General features: G+C 32.9%; 1 protein-coding gene across 1 annotated transcript in view; it reads right to left on the minus strand.

The window, feature by feature from the left end:
• Positions 1-11,379: 11,379 nt before the first annotated feature.
• Positions 11,380-27,675, minus strand: part of LOC134251150 (cadherin-23-like) — a gene marked incomplete at its 5' end in the record, with an annotated part of 30,582 nt that continues 14,286 nt past the window's right edge. The window contains 19 exons of the mRNA XM_062733516.1: positions 11,380-12,935; positions 13,326-13,412; positions 13,675-13,735; positions 13,814-13,854; positions 14,598-14,728; positions 15,345-15,423; positions 16,978-17,046; positions 20,927-21,013; positions 21,115-21,203; positions 21,297-21,548; positions 21,747-22,048; positions 23,589-23,802; positions 24,188-24,388; positions 24,584-25,105; positions 25,235-25,539; positions 25,720-25,929; positions 26,174-26,312; positions 26,495-26,934; positions 27,499-27,568. Coding sequence (XP_062589500.1) covers positions 12,671-12,935; positions 13,326-13,412; positions 13,675-13,735; positions 13,814-13,854; positions 14,598-14,728; positions 15,345-15,423; positions 16,978-17,046; positions 20,927-21,013; positions 21,115-21,203; positions 21,297-21,548; positions 21,747-22,048; positions 23,589-23,802; positions 24,188-24,388; positions 24,584-25,105; positions 25,235-25,539; positions 25,720-25,929; positions 26,174-26,312; positions 26,495-26,934; positions 27,499-27,568 — 3,564 coding nt within the window. The remainder of the gene's footprint in view (positions 12,936-13,325; positions 13,413-13,674; positions 13,736-13,813; positions 13,855-14,597; positions 14,729-15,344; positions 15,424-16,977; positions 17,047-20,926; positions 21,014-21,114; positions 21,204-21,296; positions 21,549-21,746; positions 22,049-23,588; positions 23,803-24,187; positions 24,389-24,583; positions 25,106-25,234; positions 25,540-25,719; positions 25,930-26,173; positions 26,313-26,494; positions 26,935-27,498; positions 27,569-27,675) is intronic.

Genomic DNA, 27,675 nt, shown 5'->3' on the forward strand with positions numbered 1-27,675 from the left:
AATTAAAGAGATGTCTTTATAAGCTAGAGAGATTTCTTTTTAAACGAAAGAGATATCTTTTAAAGTTAGAGAGATATCTCTTTAACAAGGTAAAAGAGATATCTTTCTTAGTTAGATACCTCTTTAGATTTTCATAAAGAGATATCTTTCTAAGCTAAAGTGATATCTCTTTTAATGAAAGAGATATCTCTTTTACAGTGATCCTTAAAATAAAATAATCATTTCACTACGAAAGCGAAACAGTGAGTAAAGTCTCTGGAATAGTTTCGCTTTTATAAAAAGAAGACTGAGCATGCAATACCCAGAATAATACATGTAATATGTAGACACAAATGCTATAAATCCCTTGTTTGAAACAACAAATAATAATGGCAACTTCGTCGATCAAATACTAAAAGATTAATATTCAGGAAAACGAAAGTAAGCATATTCCCAGCAGGCACACAACGTTGAATAAACTTTGAATCAACGTTGTTTTTCTATGTTGATTCAACATTGATTTTATGTTAGATTTTGAAAATTTGTATCAACTTTGAAGTCTTAACATTGAATCAACATTGATAATCAACGTTGATTATATGTTGAAAAAAAGTTGATTCAACATTTATTCAATTATTTATTTTGGAAAGGGGGTGTCATATACTAATAATATACTTAAAATTTCAACCGTTTTATTGCACGGTTGCTGAGATGCTTTCGTAATTGTTGAAGGGATAGCGACCCTCTGATAAGACAGATAGCTTTCAAAGTACAAAATAGTAATACTACTGACAGTTATCTTATTCAGTTTCCTGGCTGAGACCTCTGAGTAGTCAATTTGATGAGATCAAACATATGATGGAACCATTACTTTCTATTTCTTTTGCAAATTTCTTTGTAATTGTTTTATTATATTTAACAATAAAACATTTAAATCCAACATCAAATGCCTTATAAATTGAATAAGTTGTATCTTTTTAAGTACCATTTTAAAAATGGTTTAATATTTCAAGTACTTTATACAGCATTTTAATTATAATGGCTTTTTTTTCGCATGAAGAAATATTTAGAAGATAACTCCTCATCACAGATATATTTTTTCTCTTACAACCACATAAAACATTGTGATTTTCTGACTTAGGAAACATCTCTTCATGATGTTTTCTAATATGATATAAATAGGTATAATAGTGTGTATCATTTTCATATGCACTTCATATATTATATTTAATGTTGTTGTAATAAATCGTTACTCTCTATTTTCTGTGTTCAATTTCTTCATTTCATGATCTGCACATAAAAATAAATTCTGGAAAAATAAGCAGCGCTTTATACTTCAAACTATTTTCCATGTGGCTCTAATGTTATTGTTGTTTATGAAAATCAATATTACAAATTAAAAACCTTCTAAGGTGAAATTTATAGCAGAGGGTCGGGACCCCTTAAATGAAAACATACGGTGTATCACTACAATAATTTTCACCAAAATACATTTTATGAATTAATCATGTTACAAAACCTGAGCATTTAAAAAGGTTTTGTATTTTCTAGGGATGTCAACGAGTACCCGGTTAACCGGGTACTCGATCGAACGTCCGAGTATCGAATACTAAAAATGGTATTCGGTTACTCGGATAAATATTTTTAAATATTTCTAAGCTTGTTTATTAATGCATTTAAAATCGGTTTTTTAAAACGTAAAATGTTCATTGCCACTTGTACATACAATAATTAGGGTTTCCTGTGCCTCTAAATGACCGTTATCGCCTGTGGCAGTGTTTATACAGTAATTACCGTGACCAAGCACCTGTTACCTACCTGGCTTTTCTCACCTTCGGCTGTCTTCTACCCTTATTTTTGTTTTGCTCTAATTATTTGTTTTCATTGAACATCGTTAAAGGTCTATTACGTTTAAAATAAATTAGATAATATTGTCAATTCTGCAGAAGCCGTAAATTCTCGGGGAAAGAAATAGACGAAATTGCACGTGCGATTTTTGATCTGGATGCGTTTGATTACATGCCAATTAATGCAAATGGTTGAAGGCAAAGGCTTTAAAAATCTTAATATGTCCATCGTTGCACCAAACTACAACATACCATCTCGTAATTTTATAAAATCTAGGATCGAAAAGTATACGGAGATCCGCTCTGTTATAGGAAAACTTGATCAAGTTGATACATGTACCGTTATCGCCTGTGGCAGTGTTTATACAGTAATTACCGTGACCAAGCACCTGTTACCTACCTGGCTTTTCTCACCTTCGGCTGTCTTCTACCCTTATTTTTGTTTTGCTCTAATTATTTGTTTTCATTGAACATCGTTAAAGGTCTATTACGTTTAAAATAAATTAGATAATATTGTCAATTCTGCAGAAGCCGTAAATTCTCGGGGAAAGAAACAGACGAAATTGCACGTGCGATTTTTGATCTGGATGCGTTTGATTACATGCCAATTAATGCAAATGGTAGAAGACAAAGGCTTTAAAAATCTTAATATGTCCATCGTTGCACCAAACTACAACATACCATCTCGTAATTTTATAAAATCTAGGATCGAAAAGTATACGGAGATCCGCTCTGTTATAGGAAAACTTGATCAAGTTGATACATGTACCGTTATCGCCTGTGGCAGTGTTTATACAGTAATTACCGTGACCAAGCACCTGTTACCTACCTGGCTTTTCTCACCTTCGGCTGTCTTCTACCCTTATTTTTGTTTTGCTCTAATTATTTGTTTTCATTGAACATCGTTAAAGGTCTATTACGTTTAAAATAAATTAGATAATATTGTCAATTCTGCAGAAGCCGTAAATTCTCGGGGAAAGAAACAGACGAAATTGCACGTGCGATTTTTGATCTGGATGCGTTTGATTACATGCCAATTAATGCAAATGGTTGAAGGCAAAGGCTTTAAAAATCTTAATATGTCCATCGTTGCACCAAACTACAACATACCATCTCGTAATTTTATAAAATCTAGGATCGAAAAGTATACGGAGATCCGCTCTGTTATAGGAAAACTTGATCAAGTTGATACTGTACATGTAGCTCTGACGACTTATTACTTGGACTTCAAACGCATCAGAGTACATTACAATTAGGGAACAGATTATTTTTTTAAACAAAACCACTGTGACGTATTTATGATTTTATTTCTCGCATTTATCAGATAAATAAATTGAACTTTAAAAAAAAATGTTAGATTAAATTTCGTCGGGCACAAAGTGGTCATAATTGTTACAATACATTAACAGGTAAACCTCCCATCAGACCATGTGGTTTTATTTCTACAAGGGTTTACAATGTTTTACAGTTATGAATTAACAAGTTCATATTTATTTAGACTTTTTCCGAGTACCCGGGTACTCGATCGGAAAAACGTCCGAGTAACCGAGTATTAAAACTGGACCGATTTGACATCCCTAGTATTTTCACATGTGGTCATGAAATAGTCCAGAACATGAAACCATTCCATTGTAAGATGCAAATCTTATACGGTACAATTTTTGATGCACCAGATATGCATTTCGACAAATTAAGTCTCTTCAATGATACTAGTACTCTGACATGCCGAATTGTTTTCTTTAATTAAAGAGTATTTTTTTAATTAAATCTTGATGTTGAGTCCTGAGGATTGTGTTATGCTGTCTTTTTGATATTTTACGGATGTCCTACTGCGTATCCTCTAAATTCGTACTTTGGCAAATTTGTACTGAATTCATATTTATCATTGAATGTGTAAATTTTCTATATTTACCATCCTTGTTAATTATAATAGTTAGTAATGAAAAACGGTAGTGCGATTTTGTCAAGTCCGACCTCGTTATGGTCCGACAGTGTTATAGTCCAAATTATCTATCAGCGAAAAATAGAGTTTGCCCGCTCAGCGAAGATCCAACGTTGAATCAATGTTGGCAAATCAATTTGAATTCAATGTTGATTCAACGTTAAATTTTCAACGTTGAAAAGTCAAAGTTGAATCAATATTGTATCTAGATTTATTAATTAAAGTCTAAACCTAACTTCAACTAATATTCAACGTTTAAACAACGTTGTGTGCCTGCTGGGTTTATATAATCTCAAATGTAATGGATCGAATTTTCTCAGCTTATGAAATAATCAACTCTTATTACAAATATGAAATCTATGTTCAGTATCAGGAATATGTCGAAATCTTAAAGTACTTTAATGTACTTCTATGAATGAAAAGATTTCTTCCGGTAAGGGAGAAGTCATTTTAGATAGAATTTAAATAAAAATAATGAAGTGAGATATGATTGATCGGGTTCGGTATTCGGCCAAGATAGGTGGACATTTTTTCCAAGAGTAAAACCGAGTGGTAAAATAGGCTAAAATAGGCTAAAATCTAAAGAGTAAGCAGAGTGCGTGAAACATGATTGAGATTGGAATCTGGAGGATCCGAATTGGACAGTTTTCGTTCCGAGGTATGCGGACAAACATCACAACACGTAAAACATCAGAGGGTAAACCCACGTCCGCCATTTTGAATATTCGTTTCGGATTGGTGATCGCTATAGTCTTCATCATAGCTCTTCAACAGTGCGGGGATGTTGAGACGAATCCAGGACCTGGACCTGGAAATTATGAGGATGAAAGTAGACTCACGAGACAAACGCAAAAAAGGCTAACTTTCGAAAGCCGAGGGGAATCGGAAGTTCTTAAAGCCATTGGAGAACTAGGTAAAGACTTAAGAGGGGACATTCGTTCTATCAATATAAAACTAGAGTCTCTAGAGAAAAAGATAAGCTATTATGAAACAACAGTAGAAAACCTGACAATGCAAAACAAAGACCTAGAAGATAAGGTGCTACTGCTGGAAAAGAAATTAAAATCAAATGAAGACCAGAAGAGAAAATATAACGTTATCTACCATGGAATTGAAGAAGATACCAAACCACAAGAAGCCCACGAGAAGGTCCACATACTCCTCGAGGAACTACAGCTTGATAATATCAAGACAGATCAGGTATACAGACTCGGTAAACCAAATATAGACCAGAATTCGCAAAAACCTCGCCCAATCTTGATCAAGCTCACAAGTATACTAGACAAGGAAACAATAATCAACAAATGCAGAGAAATACCGTATGAAAAGCGTCCAAAGCTATCAGAAGACTTTCCTCCTGAACTAAGAGATACAAGGAAAAAACTAATACCATACCTTATAGAAGCAAAGAATAATGGTAAAAAGGCTTCGCTTATTAAAGACAAGCTGCGTATAAATAGCAAGATGTATTCCATCGAAGATTTAGAGGATCTGGAGTGTAGCGCTCACAAATAGGGATTCGGCCGCCCACTGTCAACTCAAAATTTTGTAAATAATGTGAATGTAAATACTTGCATGACAATTGATGCTACAAATAATGATGAAATTGTTGATGAAAATGTTGATGTAAATGTACAACCCATGATGAATATTAATGTTGTCTCATGGAATATAGAAAGCTTAGCAAGCAAATTACGCTCTAACAGAAGCGAGATATATTCCTTGATGCAGCATTATGATATCATTGGTTTCATCGAGTCATTTCAAACAAGAGATAATGAATTTGATAATGAATTTGATAGTAATGAGTGGACAATATTTTCAGCCATGCGTACTGTCTGTAGTAAACCAGCAGGGGGTGTAACAGCTCTAGTTAAGAGATCATTGGTGTTGCAACACAGTGTGACAAAAATATTTGGTGCTGATGATAGACTGTATTTGTGTTTTAAGAATATATTTAGTGATAAAGAGCACCCCAATTTAATTATGGGTTTTATTTATTTACCCCCACAAGGATCTATATACTATAGCTCTACAGATAGCGAATCTGGAGTAGATCTTTTAGCTGAAGATATGTTTAAAATAAAAAACGATACAAGATACAGCAACTGTAGATTATTGCTGGCTGGAGACTTCAATGCAAGAACAGGTGTTAGTTTAGATTATGTGATTGATGATTCAGTTAAGTACATTCCTGTGTTAGAAGACTGTGAGGATGAACTGTATAATTCAGATAAATTTTCTAAAAAGCGTAAGAATCAAGACAAAGAGGTAAATCATTTTGGTAAACAACTACTTGAATTGTGTGCAGTAGAGGGTATACATTTTGTAAATGGTAGGACCAATAGTGATTTATCAGGAAACTTTACATTTGTTTCTAACAGAGGGTGTAGCACAATTGATTACTGTATAGCTGATTCTGCTATGTTCGAATATATTAGTGACTTTAAAGTGTTAGATGTAGATATTTCCCTCCATTTACCCATACTTTGTACATTAAGTGTAGTCAAAGATAGCACGGAGGTCATGGAGGTTGATATACAACTAGAGCATTTATCTAAATTCAAGTGGGATATGAACAAATCTGTTGAATATTTACAAAATATCTGTAGTACAGATGTGGTATTAGAAATCAATGGTATAATTGAGTTAGATGACTTAAGTACAGAGGAAACTGTCTGTAAATTGAGGGGTGTCTTGGAGAGGTGTGGTAGGCACATGGAAGTAAAAGAAAAAGTCACTGAGAAAAATACAGAAAAAACTAACCAAAAGTGGTTCGACAAAGAGTGTGATCTACTTAAGAAAAAAAAGTGTGAACTTCTTAATAAATATAGAACAACACGCGCACCAGAACAGTTAGATGAATACCTTGAATACAAGAAACGATTTAAGGACCTATGTGTAAAAAAAGAAAAAGACTACAGAGAACTTATGAAAAACATATTGTGTGAAGCAACCAAAGATTCTACCGAGTTCTGGAAAACTATAAAACTGCTGAAGTCAAGCCAATCAATAGTAAAAAGACAATCAGTTATTTCCCCTAGAAAGTGGGCGGAATACTTCAGCAACTTATTCCATAAGGAAGAAGCTGATACCACAATAGATGACTTTACCGAACATGTCAACAACAGACTAAAACGACACGAGGAAAGTTGTGATTTATGTTCTTGTAACACTGATGAGATTCTTAATGCAGAAATTTCAGAAGAAGAAATTCAGGAAGTGATCAAGGGATTACGAAATAACAAAAGTCCAGGACAAGATGGAATACCAAATGAATTTTACAAATATTCCAACAAGAACGTGAGAGACCTCCTATGGAAACTTTTCAACCAAGTTTTCAACTCTGGTCAGTTTCCAGAATCTTGGAATAAAAGTGTGATTATTCCTCTTTTCAAAAAAGGAGACAGAGAAGACCCCAATAACTACAGGGGAATCTCACTACTTGATTCCAGTAGTAAAATATTCACATCAGTTCTAAATAAAAGACTAAACTTATGGTCAGAGACCTTGGGACTTATCCCTGAGGAACAAGCTGGATTCCGTCAAGGATATTCTACAATTGATAATATCTTTACACTACAATCGATAGTGCAGAAATACCTAACAAAAAAACGTGGGAAAGTGTATTGTGCTTTTATTGACTTCTCAAAAGCATTCGACTCTATCGACCGTAAAAAATTATTTTACTGCCTTATCAATAAAGGTGTACATGGAAAGATGATTACAACATTGCAGTCGATTTACCAGCGAGTATTGAGCTGCGTTAAGATTGGAAACAAAATCACTGAATACTTTACATGTAATGTCGGTGTTCGTCAAGGTCGCATATTAAGCCCATGGCTATTTTCAGTGTACATAAACGAATTCATTGAGATGTTACGTGATTCGCAGTGTCAAGGGATATACATTACAGACCAAATATTGGACATAATTGCCCTCCTGTTTGCGGACGATCTTCTTATGATATCAGATACAGTTAACGGTCTTCAGAGAAAACTAAATATACTTGAAAAGTTTTGCTCAAAATGGAACTTAACAGTAAATATGGACAAATCAAAAGTAGTGGTTTTCAAGAGAGGCGGAGCAGTTGCAGGTGCAGAAAAATGGATGTTTAATGGACAACCTATGGAAGTGGAATCTTATTACAAGTATCTTGGTATCACATTCTCCTGTAGGCTGAAATGGTCCCAATGCTGCAAGTCGCTAGCACTACAGGCACGAAAAGCGTTAAATATATTGAAGCACACCTTGAAAAATTTGAATAATCGTGAACCTAGTGTGTGTTTCAAACTCTTTGACAGTATTATTGTTCCGATCCTAACATACGGGGCAGAAGTCTGGGGAACAGATGTCATTGAAGAGATTGAAGCTGTACAGAACGACTTCTGCAAGTGGATATTGGGAATAAACAGAAGAGCTACTAATATTATGGCAAGAGGAGAATGTGGAAGACTTCCATTGTGTGTGACGTACATGATGAAACCAGTGAAATACTGGTTAAAACTACAAGAAATGGAAACTTCGAGGTATCCAAGGCAGTGTTTTCAGATGCTTTGCAATTTGGATTCGTGCAGTAATCGTTTAACACCAAACTGGGTTTCTAAATTGAAATCAGTTTTAAATCATTACGGCTTCGGGGATGTCTGGCTAAGTGGTGGACCTGGATATCCAAAGGCCTTTCTCTCGGAATTAAAACAAAGGATGCGAGATTGCGCCCTACAAAACTGGAATACACAATTATCAGACTCACCAAAATGTGCGTTCTATACTATGTTTAAAAAACAGCTTGCATGTGAGAGCTACCTCTCCTCTCTAAGCTACCCCCTAAAACAGGTATTAGCTTCTTTTAGGTGTTCCTTACACAAACTACGTATTGAAGAGGGTAGATTTGAAGGCATTGACTGTGTAGATAGACTTTGTCAACTATGTAACCTGAGACAAATTGAAAATGAATTACACTTTCTTTTTTATTGTCCGATGTTGGGAGATTTGAGAAGAAATTTTTTGTCTCAATATTGTCCATCACAAACAAAAGATGTATCAGTTTGTATTGATCAGCTTTTTAATAGCAAAGACAAAAATGTTCTCAAAAGTACAGCTGTTTTCATAAAGAAAGGTTTGTCCATGAGACAAGAAATGTTAACCTTATGATCTCAAATGAACTTTGGTAACACAACTTAGTATAATTCTTTTTTTCTCTTTGTTTTTGTTTTCTTCTTGCGATGCACTTTGTATTAAATGTTTATTTCACATATGTACATGATGCCTATATATGTACAGTGGGCAAAGGCCTGTAAGTACCAAATAAACATCTTATCTTATCTTATCTAAGTGAGATATCTTTTTTATACACTTTTAAAAGATATCTCTTTCATTTTAAGAGATATCTTTTAAGATAAACTAAGATAGATATCTCTTTTACTTTAAGAGATATCTCTTTAACTTCGAAAGATTTCACCAAAAGTAAAAGAGTCCATATTTACCATGTTTACTATTAATTCTGTGATCCATATTTACCATGTTTACCATTAATTCTGTGATCCATATTTACCATGTTTATCATTCTGTGATCCTTATTAACCATGTTTGACAGGCAGACCACGTGAAAGTCTTTATTTTCAACAAAGACATTACTCGGCTATAGAATTTAAGAAATGATGCTCTACATTTTTTTCTATTTGTTCATATTCTGACAATTGACTGTAACTTGTTCGAAAGAAAAATATTGTGAATAAAAATAGAGTACATGGTATTAAAGATTATACACATTTTTAGGTTGTATGTGCTATAAAAACATCCATAGAATTGCCTTAAAACTAACTAGTTGAATTCAATTTAATATCAATTTATCAGTCAGTTTTCTATCTCGGTTTAAAAATTGATCATTCTCAGAACACTTTCTTGAGTATAGAAAAAGTTGAGACATTCTATGATCGTTACAATGACCTTGCCAGCAAATACAATTTATCATTTAGATTGATGTTTTTCATGCTAATTGTTATTTCATCATTATACCCCCCATTTCAAAAGCGGGATATCAATGGTATATGGTAATCGGGATGTCCGTTCGACGCTTACGCTTAATTTGGGGTACCCATCTCTTATCCGCAACTCCTCTCATACCAGTGAATAGAATTTGATGATATTTTCAGAGAATCTTTATTACGTATTGCCATTGTGACTTCCTACTTTACTTTTTGATCCGTTATAATATTTGGGTTTCCCATAGCAAAACATGGACACTGTCATTGGGAGGCGAGGGTATCACTTAGCGTTAGTTGGCATTATCGACAATAATCACAACAAATATAAAACATAATTATTATTTCGACTTTCACTGGGAAGTATTGCGTCGACATATGAATGGAAATAACCATGTTTATTACTTTAACTCGTCTGAATTTTGAGTTGAAGCCCAAAGCAATTACTTTTTTTCTTTTCATGTTTTTTCCAATATATTCTGCTACACAGGAATATGAAAAAGGTCTGCTAATTAAGAATCTCAATAAGTGCCCATCGAAATTCCAAAGGTTTGTTTAAATACTTTGTATCCAAATATTAAAAATGTCTTCATTGAGGAACTCTAGAACCGTTTGGTATCGACTTATGAATATGTGTGGGTAGAAACTTCGGTGATTTTTTAAATGATTTAATTTCTTGATGACCAATCACAAATGACGAACATTTCCGAGTTCCATTTTTTATCGAAAAAAATGCCTTTTTAATCAAGATTCCTAGTTTTAAATTTTTTTTAGAGGAATGGTTGCGTAGAAAGTTAATAAAAGTCTTATGTTTGTTGAAACTGACGTTTGGAAAAAAGTTATGTTAAATATTTTTTATGTTATAATTAAAATAAAGATTGGTAAAGTATGAAGGCTATGGAGATAACGAACAGTATTTAATATCTATGTCCATAAAACAATAAAAATTAGGAGCAGAGCAAACACGGACCTTTGAAACATCAGGAATGGTATTAGGTGCCGTGGAGGAGTGAGCATCCCTTGCCGACCAGTCAAACCCGCCGCGTGATCCTAGTCACAATCGGGAAATAACGGGAAAAATCCGTCGTCAGTTTGGTGTATAAACAATGGACTAACAAATAGTATGAAAAACGTGAGCCAGCATTTGACTCAATTATAAATTGTATTTGCTGACGAGGTCATTGTTACGACCGTAGAACTTACGAAATGATGACTTCAAAAAAGGCTGCTGGTATTCTTGTGATGGTTGATGTATCTTTGTATGGATTTCAATAAAGTTAAGGAATGCAGCATAGGTAAAGTAGATCGAACGCAATTGGTTTTCATGGGAATTCCAACACATAGTTGGAAGACCTGGTTTTCAAAAAGCATACAGATATAACCAATCAGAAACTCGTGTATTTGAATTAAAAACGATATTAAGTAAAATGAACAAAATGAATGATTACAAATATACTCTGTAGGTTTATTTTCATAATTTTTTTTATTTAAGAAAATCAGTCTTGCCCAAACCCAAATCAACACTTTCCCTGTCATTCTTGACAACATCACGGTAAGCAAAAAAATGCCTTTATGAATAGTGTTACATGCAATCAATGAACATGGCATTAGGAAATAGTAATATCAATTGTTCTTCTGTTGTTGTTTTTTTGATGTGGTAGCATAACGAAACTGAAAGCACATATGTATGTCAAGATTTAAACCCATTCGATACAATACAAAATTTCTTCATCATTCCAAACTACCCTTTATCAAGGAAGAAATAAATAATAGCTGTTCTTCACATGATCATAGTTCAATGCTGCACTGAAATATTATTGTATTCAGATTTGAACAAAATTGATTCATCATATTTTTACGCTCTATCATACATGCACCTTATCTTTATTTATTCTAAGCGTCACAAATATTTTTATATATAAATACAATTGAAAGTCAAATGAAATCAAAATGCATTAAATGTATGAAAACGAAAACAATGGTATGTTGAAAGTGTTATTTGATCCTTGTAATGTTTTATTTGAGTATTACGTGATTGACGAAATGAAGAACAAAGGTATATTATATTAAGTAAACGTTTGATTGTGTTCATCTTAGATATCAATAGTTCTCCATTTATCACATCACTGCAAAATTCATATTTCTTTTCATTTTTAAATTATCTTTCTTTCAATGATTTATTAGATGAGTGCAATGAGAGTGTAACAAATTTCACATATATTTTAGTACAAAAGAACAGGGTTCATAAAGATTTTTGTTCCAAGAAATTTTACTCTCCATAATTCACGTGATGTGAAAATGCCATTTGCATTAATGAAGTTTTACTCTTAATAAGTTTCTGATACGATTTAAATATTTTCTTTAAACATAAGTGCACGTGGTTGTTTTGTTACGCCGTTCTATTCCTAACCTACTAGTAACATTGATTTCCGTTGGTTGTTTTTTTTTATTTAAGGCATTAACGTCTTGATTTTTATCTTAACTGTGTAAATAAATGCATTAATGTTCTGCTGGCAAGTTATCTTTTAAATGTATAAATAAATGTTCAATAAATATTTGGGAAAAAATCTGTAAGACAATAACTTTAAATCATGTGTAAAACAAGTAAAGAAGGTCTAATTTGCTTGCTACAGAAACCAACCAAATACAAAGAATATCGACATTGTACAATTTATATAATATGATATGTAAATTTAACGTATATGTTGACCTATAAAAAGGTTGTATAAATGTTACTGTTTTGAATTGTGAATAAAGCACTTAAGCAAGTCCTTCACAAACCAGCTGTGAAGAACTGTACGTTTTCAAATTGGGCATTTTCCTTCCATTGATAAATCAAAATCCTTTGATAGTCTCCATAGTCTTAATGCGTTTGTTTTTTACTTGTGTAGTTCAGATTCACAATAATCAACGCTTTATCACACTTCTGTCGTTTCTAAGCTCTCATATGCCTCATTGATCTTCCCATTCATGACATAAAGATGACCATTCATGGCGGAGTTCTTTGCATTTTTCTGATTTTCGTGCTGACTGAGAGCTATAGTCATAGCATCCATTTCACTATCAGACAGTACATTATCCTCCCCATACATCTCCATTATCACCTCCTTCTCTTCTAATCCCTGTTCAGAGTTCAGGGTACGCCTGGCATACTCAAAATCACTAGGATCCAGGGAGTTTTCGCTACAAGAATAAATTAGTCATTAGTGTTCCAATAAATTATCGAATGGTGAAAAAAGGTGAATATTTTCTATACTATCTAAATTATTTTATTTTCTTACACCAACATAATTTTCAGATATATACATATAACTTCAGTAAAGATTAATCCTATTTATCAGCAAATATATAAAAAACATTTGATGTCATAAGGTAGGAAATCAGAATCACAGACGTTCTAGTGCCGTTAAAAGTATAGTTCCACCTACATGGCCCACAAACCTCTAAAATGTTTATTAAATTCAATTTTTTGACAAAGATTGATGTTTGATATCATTGTTGACGAAAATTGTTACAAACCCATCATTGCATGGTTACCTAAATAATGAATAATAAATAAAAAGAAACCGTTACCTTCCAGATACACTGACTTCATCTAATTTGTCCAGGTTCTCCATGCTTCTCTTAACTTCCTCTTCTTTGTTCATCAACGGATTTTTTCTATTAATAAAGGGGGAGATTTTCAACTGATTTTTTGGTGCTTTATTTCGTGAAAAGTGTAATTTTTTTGCCCTTGATTTTATTTGTTTTAAATATATATCATTGCTAAAAGTTTAAAATTTTAATCTTGGGAGCACTAACCAGTTTTGTAGTAGCAATTGTCAAAACCATTTATACATAACTAGTTTTATGCTTTACCTTAAAAGGAAGCAGAGGGGAAAGGTTACTAATACCCCCCTCCCCCGTAGTCATCCTTACTTACGTGGATGAGTAAACGTTACTCCCAGGTAGATGTATGCTTTGTTTTTTGCTGTCTCCTCGATCTGGAACAAAACAGAATTGATATTACAGATATGTCTACTTTGTGTTTGGTAATTGAGGACTCCTTAAACTATGCCTACCTGTTGTTGGAATATTGGCGGCCTTTAGTTTTGTTTTGTACCTGTAATATTAAAAACTTTATTTTTCAGACAGCTTTATTCACTTTCATGATATTCAACATAATTTATGTTCAATTAGAAAGATTAAGGTAACTTAATTCTTTTACTGTCTTTTTCTGTTAAAATTAAGATAAACATGAACTTCTTTGAAATCATCAGATACGTTTTGAATCATTCCATTAAATTCGTGCTGCTATTGGGACAAAGCAAATATTATTCTACATTAAATATCATCATCGATTTGCTCTGTTTTCTAAAGATGGTAAAGAAAAAGATTATTTGACAAAAAAATTCTATAATTTTCTATGATTAATTTATATCTTTATAACGTGAAATATTTAAATCTCTTCTTCTTACGACTTTTAGAGGAAGTCCTACTTTATCAATAACATAATTATCTTATTCATATTTGAAGAAAAAAATGTGATTTTTTTGAGATGACGGTAATATAAAAACTTAATTGGAATAATACAAAAAAGTTTCTATCACACATTAGTTTTAATTTTTTTTAAGAGTTTTTTTTTGTCTCTTAAGATTGGAGGCATCATGAGTCATCTTCCAGAAACATCTCTTTACAAGATTAACAACAACACACTATCATTTATTACCATTGAAACTTTCACTGTATAAGCAATAAGAGACGAAGCCAAGGATATTATATATAAAGCAATCATATTGAAAGTTTTAAACACCTTGTTTAGTTTACTCGGTTTAAAACAAATATTATTATATTGTATATACCTACCTAGAAGTACTATTGATGAAGAAATACAGAATGACACACAATATCACACTGAGGAGCACTATTACTGCTATAAATATGTATCTCTCCTTGACTCTAAGACTTGATTGTTCAGCCGACTTCGTTTGCAACGCCTGTAATAAAACATATCCAATAAGAATGCTAAACAAAGATTAAAGAGCAAAACTTACACACTCATCTTAAACGGATTTTTTTCCATTGTATATCCGAGTCGGCCGCGTGGCGCAGTGGTTAGAGCGTCTGCTCTAGATTCGTAAAGTAAGGAGTTGAGTCCCACTGTGGACCGTGGAAACCGGTCCTTCGGATGAGACTGTATAAACTGACGTCGCGTGCCGCAGTAAGTGCTGGCACGAAATGATCCCTCACTGCTCAATGAACCTGTGTGCTGAGTAATTCTCCTTTGACAAGCAAGTGGTGGCGTCTCCCTTTGAGTGAAAAATTCTCTAGAGGGACGTTTAACAACATACAATCCATTTTATCTCGATCATGATAAAGAGAACATGGTAAATGTGACTGGTCGGTAGGGAATGCACACACCTCCATGGCACCTGATCCCACCTCTGATGTTTCGGAGGTCCGTGTTTGCTCTGCTCCGAATTTGTATTGTTCAAAGGACTGATGGGTTTGAATTCTTTCCATTGTAGCAATATTTCATGAATGATTGACAACTATTCATAATATACTTACATGTATATTTAAAAAAAAGAAATAATCTGTGCTTCAACTTACATTAATAGACATTATTGAGTATTTATCTCTGAGTTTCGAGAGTTCTTCACTTTTCTGTCCAGAAACGCCATCCAACAAACTAAAACATTAAAAAAAACTTCCATAATAATCAAGATTATACACAAAAAAATATATCAACAGCAATATAATGATATGGCCAATGTGAGCTCGACCAAACAACTTACACATCTTTTTGTAAGATGAATTATATTATATTTACTACTCAATTTAAATTTGTTTACCGTAGCTTAACTTGATTATTTTGTGAATGATCATCATGCTTTTTAGTTTTAAAAAGTTTCATCCTAATGAATCCACTTGAAGAAAAATCGCTTTATTATATCTGATGAATCAGTTTGCTCGGGTTGCAATTTGTATAAATGATGAAATTGTGTATGCAAAAACAAATTAATCAAATGATTGACCTTCATAATATTATCTTATTTATATTTAAACTTCGGATCATAAATATATTTAAAACGCCAAATAAAAACTATGCAGGGACTACCCAGTGCACCAAATAGCAAGATGGCAAGGATTTCACTTATGTGCTGAACAAATCGCTTTGTGTTGATATTGACCCTTTATAGAAATTATATTTATATATGTTTTAAAAATGAAAATTCCAGTTAGTAAAATAATCATGTCAGAAAGTTCATTCAGAAAGCATTAAATCTTGTTCAGATGAAATATTATTTTTAAAAAAAACCTTCAAAGAATGTACCCTGGAGTATTGTATTTTCGACCTATTTAGATGAAATTTATTAATTTTTTACAAACTTTATAGAGGCTGAAAAACTATGGGATTAAAATGTTAGCATGTGTCTCTGAATAAAACTATATAATTCAAATTGCAGTTTTGTGTTTATTTTATTTATATGCCATAATATGGGAAGGGTTCATTTTTACGTACAAAAATATTAGCGTCTTGTGTTTTCGACCTAAATATAGTATCAACGACCAAACAGTATTAGCTTTAAATATCCGTTGGATATTCCAAACAATAAAAATACGATTGTCTGTCTTTCAAAAAAACATTGAACAAGTCAAATATTTCGGTTGCAAATAAATTTTATTCGTTGATTGAACCCATCTGTCAGGAGCTGTGCATTTCCAAAAAAAATTCAATGAAATTACGTTGCATTTTTCAGTAAAAATCTGTTAGAAAGTGCCTATTTCTACGGGATAAGAAAAAATTGTTTTATCTACCCATTCATTTCAATATTCATGCGTCTCTTTGACAGAGATCTTATTTTTCTTTCGGAAAAATGTCATAAAAAATGTAATTAACTGATTACGGCTTTGATTAATCACCAGATAAAATGTGCATTAGTAAAAAGACTAAAAATCGTGACATCGCACTAAAACCATAGAGGGAATTCCGTTTAATTAATTATTTTGAGTATTTTCACTACAGTTGTGCTTGAAAGGTATTTTTCCAAGCGTAGTAAGCGGTATATGCACGAGAAGCAGATTGGGAATAATAGGTCGAAAAATACAATACGATCGAAAATAGGATACGAGACGATACCGGTAAACCGATCGCCAAAAATGTATATGTGTATGAGTGTGTGTATAATGAATGGAAATTATTAAAAGGAAAAAGTTTAAAGTTTATCTATTTCAAACCTACTTAATTACTTCTTCAGACTCTAAAACTTCGTCTGTTTTCTGGTTTACCACATGAAATTTCAGTAAAGTCCTAGGAAACGAAAAGAAAACAAGAGGCCCATGGGCCACATCGCTCACCTGAGCACATGGGTTACTTAAAAACACAAATCAGCTCAGTATTAAAAAGTTTAACTTGTTTTGGAAGGGAGGTGAATTTTTTTATTACTTGAGAAACTGTCACTATATCAGTAATTTTTTAGCATACATGTATAATTTTGTCATACTTGAGAAGAAGAGTTTTACAGATTTTCCTTTATATTTCTATGTAAAGATTTGATTGCCCATTATGTCCGCACCTTACCCCCAAGGGTCATGATATGAACAAACTTGAATTAACTCTAACTGAGGATTTTTCCATATAAATATCACCAATCGTAACTTTGCTGATCGCGAGAAGAAGATTTTTAAAAGATTTTTTCTACATACGAGGGGTGTTAGAAAAGTTCGCGGACAAGTTCTATTGTGAGCGCGCTATTTCCACGAAACCGGTCAAACTTTCCAGATAAAATCTTAACCTATTTTCCAATAAATATACAAAAATTTGGTGCTCTCCGGTGATCATTGAAAAATAAACGGCTTTTTTATTCTGATAAATCTTGCTTCACGGAGCATGCTCCATTTTGGCACGTTTACATTACAAAGACTCTTGATTAATATTTAAAATTGCACAATTGTAGCGCAAAGAGATTTATGATATTTTACCTATCGCTAAAGTATTCATGAAACGTCACTTGGAGAAATTTTGAATTAAACTGGAGAATAATTGACTGTTTTATAGCCATTTATAAATGATCAACACGTAAAAACACAGCCAAAAATCGGAACGTCATTGAGCGTCATGGAGCACTGCACTACGTAAAAATTATGTGTGTAGACAGTAAAATGTCTAAAAAGAAATTAAAATTTTCAAGATGATGCCGGAAATTTCCTACACACACAAAGGACAAAAGTTTTCAAATGATTGTGACTTCATATAAATGGAAGGATTAACATTTTGAATGATTAACTCCATCGATACTTCGATACCCTCTTATCGCATGGACGTTGTGCCTATATGGTTTTGCAGTTTTCAAACCTGATCAATTTACTGCAGAGACGTTTTTAAAGATCTCAAAAATATCCGAATCAATACAATCCGTATATAGTAGAAAGTAACATGTCTTGATAAAGATGTTCAATTTTAAAGTAGAAAGAAGATAAGAAAAATCTGAAGAAAGGAAAGATTTATAGAACTGCGACAAAGCATAACGGATTGAAATCTGGTTGTCACGTCGCCTTACGTCAAGGGATTTCCGTGAATCCTATGACATCATAGTAAAAATCGTTGTAAATTTTCAAGATTTTAGTAAATGGACCTGATTTTTTACATACTAATAAACAAAATGTAGGAATTTATTCAGACATAGGTCATACTTCACAGTGCACAATAGATTTTCCGTAATTCAGTGTGTCCGCGATCTTTTCTAACAACCTTCGTATTCCTAAACTGTAAACATATGATCAGCCATTGTGGTCCCGCCCTACCTCCGGGGGGTCATGATTTAAACAAACTTGAATCTGCAGTACCTGAGGATGCTTCCACATGAGTTTCATTTTTTCTGGTCCAATGGTTCTGGAGAAGGTTTTTTTTTTAAATTCTTAAATATTCCTATGTAAACCTTTGATCAGCCGTTGTGACTCCGCCCTACCCCCGCAGATCATGATTTGAACGAACTTAAATCTACACTACCTGAAGATGCTTCCACATTATTTTCATCTTTCCGGGCCAAGTGGTTCTAGAGAAGATTTTTAAAAAGATTTTCCTGATATATTCCTATGTAAACCTTTGATCAGCCATTGTGGCCCCGCCCTACCCCCGGGTCATGATTTGAACCAATTTGAATTTGCACTACCTGAGGATGATTCCACATGAGTATCATCTTTCCAGGCCCAACGGTTCTGGAGAAGAAGATTTTTAAAAGATGCCATCAATTTTTCATTAATCCATAATTATCTCCCCTTTAAAGAGGGTTTGGCCCTTCATTTGAACAAACATGAGTTCCCTTGACCTAAGGATACTCTGTGCCACGTTTGGTTGAAATTGGCCCAGTAGTTCTGGAGAAGAAGACGCCATCAACAACAACAACGACAACAGACAACGAACAGATTTTGATCAGAAAACTCACTTGAGCCTTCGGCCCAGGTGAGGTAAAAAACAAACGATTGTAAAAGAAGAATTTATTTTCTCAAAAAATGGTATTATTATAAGGGTAAGATATGAAAAGACTAGATAACTTATAAAATGTACATAGAAACATATGATTAAGGAAAAATATATATACGAGGGGCGTTCAATATTTTTGTCCATTATGGTTTTCAATATAAATTAGATCAGTCGATTCGGGATCTGGTCATCCAGGAATGATTATATCTGTTATTGACATTGTGACAAAATTTGGAACAAGTCCGTGCACTCTGAAACACACACTTACATTTGCAACTGACCTACCCGAATACAATGGACATCGATTATGGGTAAAACACGAAGTTTGGAGTCACTTGAAATAAGATGGTATATTCTTGTTTGTTGTGTCATTGGTATAGAACGATATGAAATATATGAAGAATTTGTTCGGTTATATGGTGGGTCTATTATTTCAAAAAAGACAGTTTACAGATGGTTTAGCAAGTTTAAAGGTGGTAGAACACGTGTTTCCGACGACAAGTATTCAGGAAGACAACCATGAGCAGTCACCAAAGGTAATGTTTCTAAAATCCGTGATATTCTTAAGACAGATGCACGACTTACCGTCAAAGAAATAGCAAGACGTGTAGGAATTTCAACGGGCAGTGTTTTTACTATTTTAAAAAATAAATCAAAGTACCGTAAAATTTGTGCAAGGTGGATACTACATATTCTTACCAAAGCTCAGAAGAGGGACCGTTTACAAAAGTGCTAAAACTTTTGAAAATGTTTAAAAATATGGACACTAGGAAGCTAAGTCAGATCGTCACAGGTGATGAAACAAAGGTCAATTTTTTCCAACAAGAAAGAAAAAAGAAATATCAGGTTTGGATTGGAAAGAATATGAAGAGGCCAACAATTGCAAAAAGAACTCAAACTTCTAAGAAAGCTCTATACGCAATATTTTTAACTCAAATGGCTTGGTAGTCCAATATGCAGTCCTACAGTGCAGAAGTGTGACTGGAAATATGTATTCTTCAAGTATAATTCCGGGACTTTATAATGATATTTTTTTACAAAAAAGACGACCTAATACCAGTTTGAGAGGCATTAAAATTCTGCATGACAATGCTCATGCCCATAAAGCAAAAGTTACTAGAGACTATTTACAGCGTCACAAAGTTGTCGAACTTCCGCATCCTGATATTCACCTGATTTTTCGTCTTGTGATCTTTTTCTTGTTTCCAAAACTTAAAGAAGCTCTCTCTGGAAGACGTATTCAATAGCGGTCAGCGCTGGGATCAGCTATTTTTCAGTATTAAAGGGGTATACCACAAAAAACTTTCTCAAAAATGTTTTTGACTGGATTAAACGACTTCATCTCTTTATTAAATACAAGGGAGATTACTTTGAGGCAATGCAATAAAAGATTTAAATTTCTATTTTGTTTTTGTTGCTGTAATATGGTTTGGACAAAAAATATTGAACGCCCCTCGTATATCAAATAAAGGTTATTCTTTACTTTACAGATCAACAAACCCTCCTTTGTAGGTTATCAAATAACATTAATTTTTAATCTGATAAAACACGAGCTATTGGCATCAACAAAAACCTTTTATTTGAAATATGTTTCCAAAAAGAGGAATAAATCTTTTAACACATAAAAGGCAAAAAAAATTAAAATCGTAGTCACTAGTTTTGGAAATATTTACCATTTTCAAATATATGACACAGTTTCTACACTCACGTAAATGGGTCTGGATTTCCTCCTTTCGTATCAGCCTCCATCGCATCATAAACAAAGGCATACCCGTCCATGATGATAGAATAGGTTCTATAAAGTCAAAATATACAATGTCATAAAATAGTTTTCATGCAAAAAAAAATGTTTATCAAACATTGTCTTTTTTATTGATTAGTAAAATAGTTTCTTACTTTAGTACATCGAGTTTTATTTCGTCTAACTGTGGCTTCTGTTTTAAGAATTTCATGGAAACCATCTGCGAAACACTAATTATGTACAACTGAAAATAAATTTATAGCAAGATCTTTAGGAAAGTTTTTTTGGAAGACAGAATGAAACCAATACGTCATATTTATTTGTTATAAATTCATACCTTGAGATGAGCAGTACTATTCCCTGCAGAATCGTTAGCAAGAAGATTTAGATTAGCGATTCCTTTCAGTGTCTCAGGAATCACAATATTGGTCACCACTGAACCATTAAGATGAACAAGAAATGCCATCGAGTTATTTTTCTCTGATCTGCTTTCCATTTCATTTTTCAGTGGTCCACTATAAGTCAGGGAAGTGGCGTAGAACTGGTGTTTCCGGTTATCAGCTGTTACATCTCTGTCAGATACCATCTCCTGCAAAAGTTAACACTTAAAATCTACATTAATACTTTTAAGGGAGCTGAAAATTCCGGTTCATATACAGTACGATTAGCTCGACTTGCCGAAAAATTCAACACTTAAAATGGCATTAAAATATGTTGGTTATTAATAAATATATTTCCTCTCTTTCATACAGTGGCATTTTATTTCATCATGGAGAATAAAACTCACTGTAAGGTCCATAACCCTTTTGCCAAATTTAGTGCTACTAAGAATGCCTTGAGAGAGGTGTGTATGAGTGAAGTTTGGTGGATTATCGTTCTCGTCCAGCACAGCCACATGGATTTTCATTGTTGCGTCTGACTTTGGCTTCACGGTATCATCACACTGCGATGAAATATTTTCTGGCTTAGTGACGTCTAAACCTTTAATGGTTAACGTGATGATTTCAACCTCCTCTCGATCTAAAGCTTTAAATGTTCTCACTTCTCCAGTTCTGTTGTCAATTTTGAAATAATGTGAATGGTCTCCGTCTGTTGGAAATGGATAAGATATAATGTACGTATATAAAATATAACTTTATATATCCAGTATAAGTATTGCAAAGAGAGTTGTACGAGAGCTTGTGCGTGAAGAAATCGGACATTCAGCAGCGATACTTAGAATGAAGATGGACGTACTTTGGGTGTGATCTGCACTCATGTTCTCGTTTGTTAGAAACATTTATATTTTAAATGTCCATGATATGGTCGGCTGACCATAGCTGGTCAAACTCAAAAAAAAAAAAATTACGCACCTAGTAAAATGTTACGTTAACATTGATTATCTTTTCAAAATAAATTATATAATAACAGTTTTTTTTCATTCACATGTCCACTTCTTATTCTCCAAATGAACCGAAAATAAAGACATCAAAGACCATACTACTGTTGATTCATTTTTGGATATTTTACTGAAAATATGACTATATAAGATTAGGGTCAACTATATAATAACTCAATTAACGAGACTTTAGGTACTTATCAACTTTCCTAATTGATATAATTATGTAGTCTTATTCATTTCCATATGTTTTTTTTTATATTTTTATATTTATAAACTTATTTGATACTCAATAAAATTTTCTGAGGACGATCAATGTTAAAGGCAAAGCAGGTTACTAAATAATAAAGTGATGTTACAGGGAGTGAAAATTATCCTTTAAAAGCAGCAATTCGTAAATTCTGTGGTAGTTTCAACGCCCTTGTAAACACTTATCACTTGTCATTTGATCTATTTTTTCAACCAACATATTGTCAGGTTTTTGTTTGTATACTAAAATTTCAATGCAAATTATCGGAGAAATATTTTCATTCCTACTTCAAAGGAACTCAGATACATAAAAAAAATTGCAAATTTAAGGTCATACGCAATGTAGTTTGAACTTTATTGGGTTCTTCCCTGGAGTTGAAGAGTTCCACTAAATGAAGGACCCGTGTGCAATACTTTTAATGTCTATATATGGATTTGTACACCTCTTCTAAAACAATTTTTGATGAAAAAAAATGTTGAATTTATGTTTTGTAATTTTTGTGCATTTTTCTTTGAATAATGCAAAATTTTTCACAATTTGATATCTTTTCAAAACCCCTGGAGACGCATGCTGATTTTTTGTCTAAGAACATGTAATAGTATTGTAAGTTTAAATTTAGAATATCTTGAAAAATTATCAGTAGGTGATGTACGTTGCGTATGTCCTTAATTCAAATGTCAAACGCACCCATATTAATTCCAGTCAAGTGTCAGATAGACGCGCTTTTGTTTTTAATAAAAGTATATAATCCTTGAATTCGAATTTTTACTTTGTTTTATTTTTATATTTGACCAGTAAATGAACATTTTAAATATGTACCAATTGATAATCTACTCTTCATACATTTTATACAATGTTTGAATATACCTGTAATAGTGCCTTGACCTATGGAGAGAGTGATCATACGCATTTATGCCTGCTGTTCAATCTACTTCATTAATTTGAATGAATATATTTTAAACCAAACCATAAATGACATTAGAAGACCAAATTTTAATTACCTTCTATACTATATTGAATAACTGCCATGGAATCTTTATCAACAGCTTTGACAGTGGTCACTAATGTATCATTCCTGTTCTCCTTGACCTCTCCATTTGTCAAATTTTGGGTGAACTCTGGAGGATTATCGTTTATATCTAGAACCTGTATCGTTAAAAGCGGGGAGATGGATGACCGGGGTGGTTCTCCGTGATCTGTACATATTACGGATATCTACAAGAGACACTTCATTGCTTAAATGTATACTTACGTGCATTTTAAATATAACATAATATGTTTGAAGTATATCCATCAGGTAAAGTTACCATAAAAGACATGAGTATAATTTTCGTTTAAAAGGTTTCGTTATTAATTTGAATTATACATATACGAGTATATGTAACTTTTTTTAATTCTATGCAATGTACAATCTCTAATTACAAACAAAATCTCTTTTGGCAAAAGTTTAAGATTAATTTCAAGGAGCAAATTATTTCAATAATGTGTGTCCATTAAAATCAGCTAACTACTTAGTAATTAATAGAATGCATATATCTTGTATACATGTACATGTTTTAAATTCCTCTTCAAAGCAGCTATTTAATTAGAAAAGCCTTACCGTAAAGAAGGGTGTAATTTCATGGTCAATTTTCTTGACAAGGGATATCCTTCCATTTATATTATTTATATGGAATGATTCAAAATCCTGTCCCGAGGAAGAGTTCTGATAGCGGAACTGGTATGTGATGAAGCGATTATCATAGTCCTTGTCAGCATCCGTTGCATCAATATCAAATATGGAAGTATTAAATTTTGCACACTGTAAAAAAAATTATTGACCAACGGTACATGCTTAAATTAACAAGACTGTATCCTTGTGGCTGAATAAAGTGCAATGGATTAATAATCTCTTAATCTAAAAATTTTATTCATTCCTTATTTCAAATAATTATTATTTCAAACAAATCTTTCAATGATTATTTTATACACTGGATAATATATATTTATACTGTACCTCATAAAGGCTCACAGTATAGTCTGGGGGCAGTCGAGTAAAATTTGGGGCATGGAGGTTTTCATCTAAGATGCGTATTCCTACTAAGAGTGATGTATTCTTGGAAGGAGAACCTTTGTCAGTTGCTGTCACCTCTAATGTATAACGTCCAGCCTGGTCTTTCAAGCTATTGACGACGTATATTGCACCCGTGTCTGTGTTGATACCAAACCAATCATCCGAAACATTTCCACCATCACCCAGTCTGTACCATACTTTGCTATTATTACCATAATCCTTATCAATGGCACCTGCGACTTTAACTATGGTTCCTACTGATGTTGTCTCTTTTATTTTAACTATTATGTGAGAATCATTTGTGAAAATAGGTGCATTGTCGTTGACATCCTTTACATAGACAACTACTTGTGTTGAATTACGCTTCGTGTCCGCTGTGACATTTGGGCTGTCCTCTATAGTTATGGTCAAATAGTAGGTAGATTGTTCTTCTCTATCAATATCACCTTGGACTAACAAATCACCCTACAAAAAATAGGCAAAGGTGAAACAATTTATCCAAACAAAAGTAAAAATTATCCAAACGACTAAAAGACTGAAACAATATTTCAAACAAATCTCAACTAAAGTTAGATTCGATTTATTTTAACATACCGTGTTTGTGTCTATATCGAAATGCCCTTGTTCGTTCCCTCCTGTGATAGAAAACCTAATTTTTGCATTTTCTCCTATGTCTTTATCATTAGCACAAATTTCCCCTATTATTGTAGTATTGTAAAGTTCTTCCTTGATATGAAATTCGTATGTTTCGTTGAGGAAGTAGGGCGTGTTGTCGTTGAAATCCAAAATGTTGATACTAAGTACAGTAGTAGTGTTGAACAGTGAATCTGTAGCTCTTATTGTAACATTCCATTGATCTTTCTCTTCCCTGTCAACTTTTTTAACCTTTTCAACTACACCTACAATTATAGGATTGAAAAAGAAAACTTTAACTTCTTATTAAACTATTAATTGCGGTTTTCAACACTATCTTATGTTTTTACATGTATTTGTATATTTGAAAATTAATGTATCTGTTGGAATAAAATTACATATTTTAAATTTCTGCTTTTTTAAGCACTTTTTTATCGATATAGTACCCGATTTATGGTCAATAGCGAATGAAACATTTTTGTCATCTATGTAGTATGAAATATTTCTATTTTTGTCGTCGATATCCGCATCAGTCGCTTTCACTGATGTTACGTAGGAATGATCGATGACATTTTCCAGAATGTTTGCAGAATAGGTTTCAAGAGGAAAAACAGGAGGATTATCGTTGATATCAAGGATATTTATCGTCAGTTCACCTGAAAGTAAAGGAAATGTGAATTCTAAGCAGATCTTTTCAGATTTTTAAAACTGTTTATTCTATTATCCATATTAGCAAAGATGTGAAGATGTAAGAATTTTTTTACAGAAATATTTTTGTTCTGAACAAAAAAAATATTTTTGTAATAATTATTTTCAATTAAACAATTTCATATGCCGCTTACTATGAATATCAACTATTTTTATTTTTATTATAGTAATAAAACAAGAATCCAGACATACTTGTAGCATTGGGCTTGTTTTTAAGAGTGTTATCGTCGTTGACGGTCACATTAAAGGTTAACCTAATCGCTTTTTCTGCATCCAATTCATCGTTCAAAACAGACACATTTCCAGACAAGCTGTTTATGGCTACTATACCCTATATAAATGTTAACCCCTTTTAATCATTCATAAAACCATGAGTAGCTATGACAAAATACATGTCATATTTCCTATTCAAAAAGTTACTTCACAAAACGCGTCCTGTCAATTTTTCCTAAAAACTGATAAGAACTAATATTTGAATTGGTTTGCATGTAGTATATTTCATATTTAATTTACCTCCATTTGAGACACATTTACTGGATTTCTCTCTATATTCATAGCGCTGATTGGTATCATTGAATAACTCAAACTGTTGTCCATGTCTAAATCACTACCAATACAAGTTATAATATTGTTTAAAGTTGTATTCTCCTGCACATCAACAGTCTTTGGTAAATTCTTCCAGGATGGTGGGGTGTCGTTTTCGTCTTCCACTGTTATAATTACTGACACACTTCCGGTCAACTGAGGAACCCCCTTGTCTATAGCTATCACAGTAAGATTGTAACTTGGTACGATTTCTCTGTCCAAGTTTGCTCCAATCTGAACAGTAATATTCCCCGAAGTGCCGTCAATCGTAAATTGATCGGAGCCACCCTTTTCTATGAAGTAGGCTGTTTGATTATTAGGTATCGTTTTATCCTTGTCCACTGCAGACACAACTTCCACAAAGGCTCCTATATTATATACAATTGCAGAAGACAGTAAAAAAAGATGTAAGTTTATTTAAGGAATAACTGTCTTATTTTTCGATTTCATGATGTGATCGATCGATTGGCTTGCGTGATCATTTTGCATAAACGCCGAAAGCGTTTATGCATTAAATTATCACGCAAGCCAATCGATTGATCATCGTCATGAAATTGAAAAATCTGACAGTTATTCCTTATATTTACATGCTCTGATTCCGCCAATCCACGTGCTCCAAGCCCTGCTTCTGTCTAGCTGTTTGTCCCAACCTGCACTTGTTTTTTTTTTTGTTTGTTTTTTTTTTTGGAACTGCGCCAATACATTGATGGGGAAATAAAGTACATTTACAATTTGTAATTTTATCTCGGACAAATACATTGGAAATGTAAATATTTGGAATTAAATTGTTTTTTTTAAATACATGTATAAGTGAATTTCCACTGTCATTCTTTGAACTAAATGAACCAGTATCGCATTTAAAAATTAATTTTCTAAAATAAATAAAATATATATACTTCCACAAAACAAAATCTGATAAATATCTTTCTTACCACTTTTCGAATTTTCTTTTATGGCACAGCTATATGATTGATTAAACTCTGGAGCATTGTCGTTTATATCCTGTAATTTTGAAAAGTTTAAAATCATCAAATTATTCCAATGCATAAATTCTTCAAAATAGAAATGAAAATCTAAAATAAAAATAGCCCTTTTTTGTTGGATTTTAT

The sequence above is a fragment of the Saccostrea cucullata genome, unplaced genomic scaffold (assembly GCF_032062105.1).
Source record: "Saccostrea cucullata isolate Sc308-1 unplaced genomic scaffold, CSIRO_AGI_Scuc_v1 ctg84, whole genome shotgun sequence".
NCBI lineage: Eukaryota > Metazoa > Mollusca > Bivalvia > Ostreida > Ostreidae > Saccostrea > Saccostrea cuccullata.